The sequence below is a fragment of the Morone saxatilis genome, unplaced genomic scaffold (assembly GCF_004916995.1).
Source record: "Morone saxatilis isolate NCDOM2014 unplaced genomic scaffold, NCSU_SB_2.0 Contig10, whole genome shotgun sequence".
NCBI lineage: Eukaryota > Metazoa > Chordata > Actinopteri > Moronidae > Morone > Morone saxatilis.
In genome coordinates this window covers 444,999-447,044 of record NW_023339652.1, presented here as the reverse complement: position 1 = coordinate 447,044, position 2,046 = coordinate 444,999, and the positions used below count along the sequence as shown (strand labels likewise).

At 34.1% G+C, this 2,046-nt stretch overlaps 1 protein-coding gene across 1 annotated transcript in view; it reads right to left on the bottom strand.

Moving 5' to 3' along the window:
* LOC118340211 (coiled-coil domain-containing protein 136-like) overlaps positions 1–863 on the bottom strand; it is a 5,287-nt gene extending 4,424 nt beyond the window's left edge. The window contains exon 1 of the mRNA XM_035678075.1: positions 530–863. Within this exon, the coding sequence (XP_035533968.1) occupies positions 530–818 (289 nt within the window). The 5' untranslated portion in view covers positions 819–863. The remainder of the gene's footprint in view (positions 1–529) is intronic.
* Between the last annotated feature and the right edge of the window lie 1,183 nt (positions 864–2,046).

The window sequence follows — 2,046 nt, the reverse complement described above, 5'->3', positions numbered from 1 at the left end:
ACAGTAGTGGAGGAAGTAATCGGATACTTTACTTAAGTAAAAGTATTGATACCACAGAGTAAAACAATTCCACAACAAGTTAAAGTATCATTAGTTAAAACTACATGTTTACCATAAAACAATATTTAGCACTGAGATACAGTTTGTATGGAGGACTGAAACCGCCAAAAACAAACTCTCCCAAAAATGACTCAATAAATAAACAATATTAAAATAAATACAGACATTCATTAATTTATAATTATGTGAATAAATACATTTATATTTCAGATTAAATTTTTATTCTGTTTATTTACCTCGTAAGTAAACAGACACAAATGATACAGAAATATTAATTTATACATTAATTAATGGAATATTTATTTATTTATCTGGTCATTTATTTATATTTATTTATTTTTTTATATTTAAATAATAATTTTTTTAAAGTACTCTCAAGGTGTACTAGAGTAATAGAGTAACAGAGTAATAGAGTACTACAGTAACAGAGTAATAGAGTAACAGAGTAATAGAGTACTCGAATACCGACCCTGCAGCTCGAGGAAACCCTCCTCCTGTCTCTGGGAAACCTCTCTGGTCTCTTCCAGCTCCAGCAGCAGCTGTAACACCTGAGCTCTCAGCTCCTCCAGCTCCTCCTCTTCATCCTTCCCTCCTCCTTGTTCCTCTTCCTCTTCCTCTTCCTCTTCCTCCTCTTCCTTCTCCTTCTCCTCCTTCAACTCTTTCTCTTCCTCCTGCTGGCCTTTCTCTCCGTCTCCCACCGGCTCTTCCTTCTCCTCCAGGGACTCTCTCTCTTTAGCCGTCAGAGTTTCAGCCAACATGATCGGCTTTTCGGCCTTCAGCTCGCACAGCTCATCTTCACAGAGGAAGAGGAGGAGGAAGAGGAGGGTTAACCACCAGAGAGAGCACACACCAACACAGCATTATTAAAGTCAAATATTATTAGTGTCAAATATTAATATAAGTTATAACAGTTATTAAGAGGAGGACGAATGTCTCCACCTGCTGGAGAAACAGGATGTTTGTTTGTTTACAGAAAGAAAATCTGTATTAATATAATGATTAATATAATGATTATTATAATGATTATTATAATGTCAGATATTTTGTATTAATATTATTTTATTACAGGTTTTTTCTTTACTGCTGAGAATAATTCAGACTTTAATGAAGAAAATATCAGAAATGTCAAATAATTCACAGTTAAAGGTAATTTTACATTATTATGATTAATTATTATTATTATTATTATTATTATTATGCTTCATCACTCCAACGTGATCCTGAGTAAAAACTGACTCAATGAAATCTCCCATCATCCCTCCTGCTGCTGCCGTCACTGCATCTAAAAATAGATCCTCTTCATCATCATCATCATCAGTCCTCTTTATCTGTTTACAGTTTTTACTCCTTTATACTTTTGCTGCGTCACATCATCTGATTAATACCAAATATAATCAACAGATACATATATTATTATTATTATTATTATCTGTAACTCTAATTATATACTTATATAATTTATTTATATAATATTATATTATAAATATATTATATAAATAAATTATATTATATAAATAAAATATATTAATAATATATAAATATAATAAATGATTAATATATTGGTGCAGCTCTGCTCCTTTCAGTCCATTGATTGGTTGGGTCTCCTGGCAGGCAGCCAATCACACAGCTCATCATCGTCATCATCATCATCATCTTCCTCTTCCTGTCAGCTGTTTCTCTCTTTACACCTTTAAATCATTTTTGCCAGGGTTAGTTAACATTAGCTTAGCTTAGCTGCACCAGCTAACGTGATCCATGATGCTAACTTGATTTTAGCCAACAATAAATGATGCTAACAGTACAAAGCTAACGATAACTTTCTATTAGCCAAGAGTGATGTGAGGTAGAGGCATCCAGCTAGCTAACTGTAGCTAAGCTAACTGGTGTTATCGGCTGTATCTTGGCTGAACGGTGTGGGTCTGGCAACAGGACGCTGACTGCAGTTCACTGAACGACCACTGTTGGCGCTGTTAGCTACAGTTCACT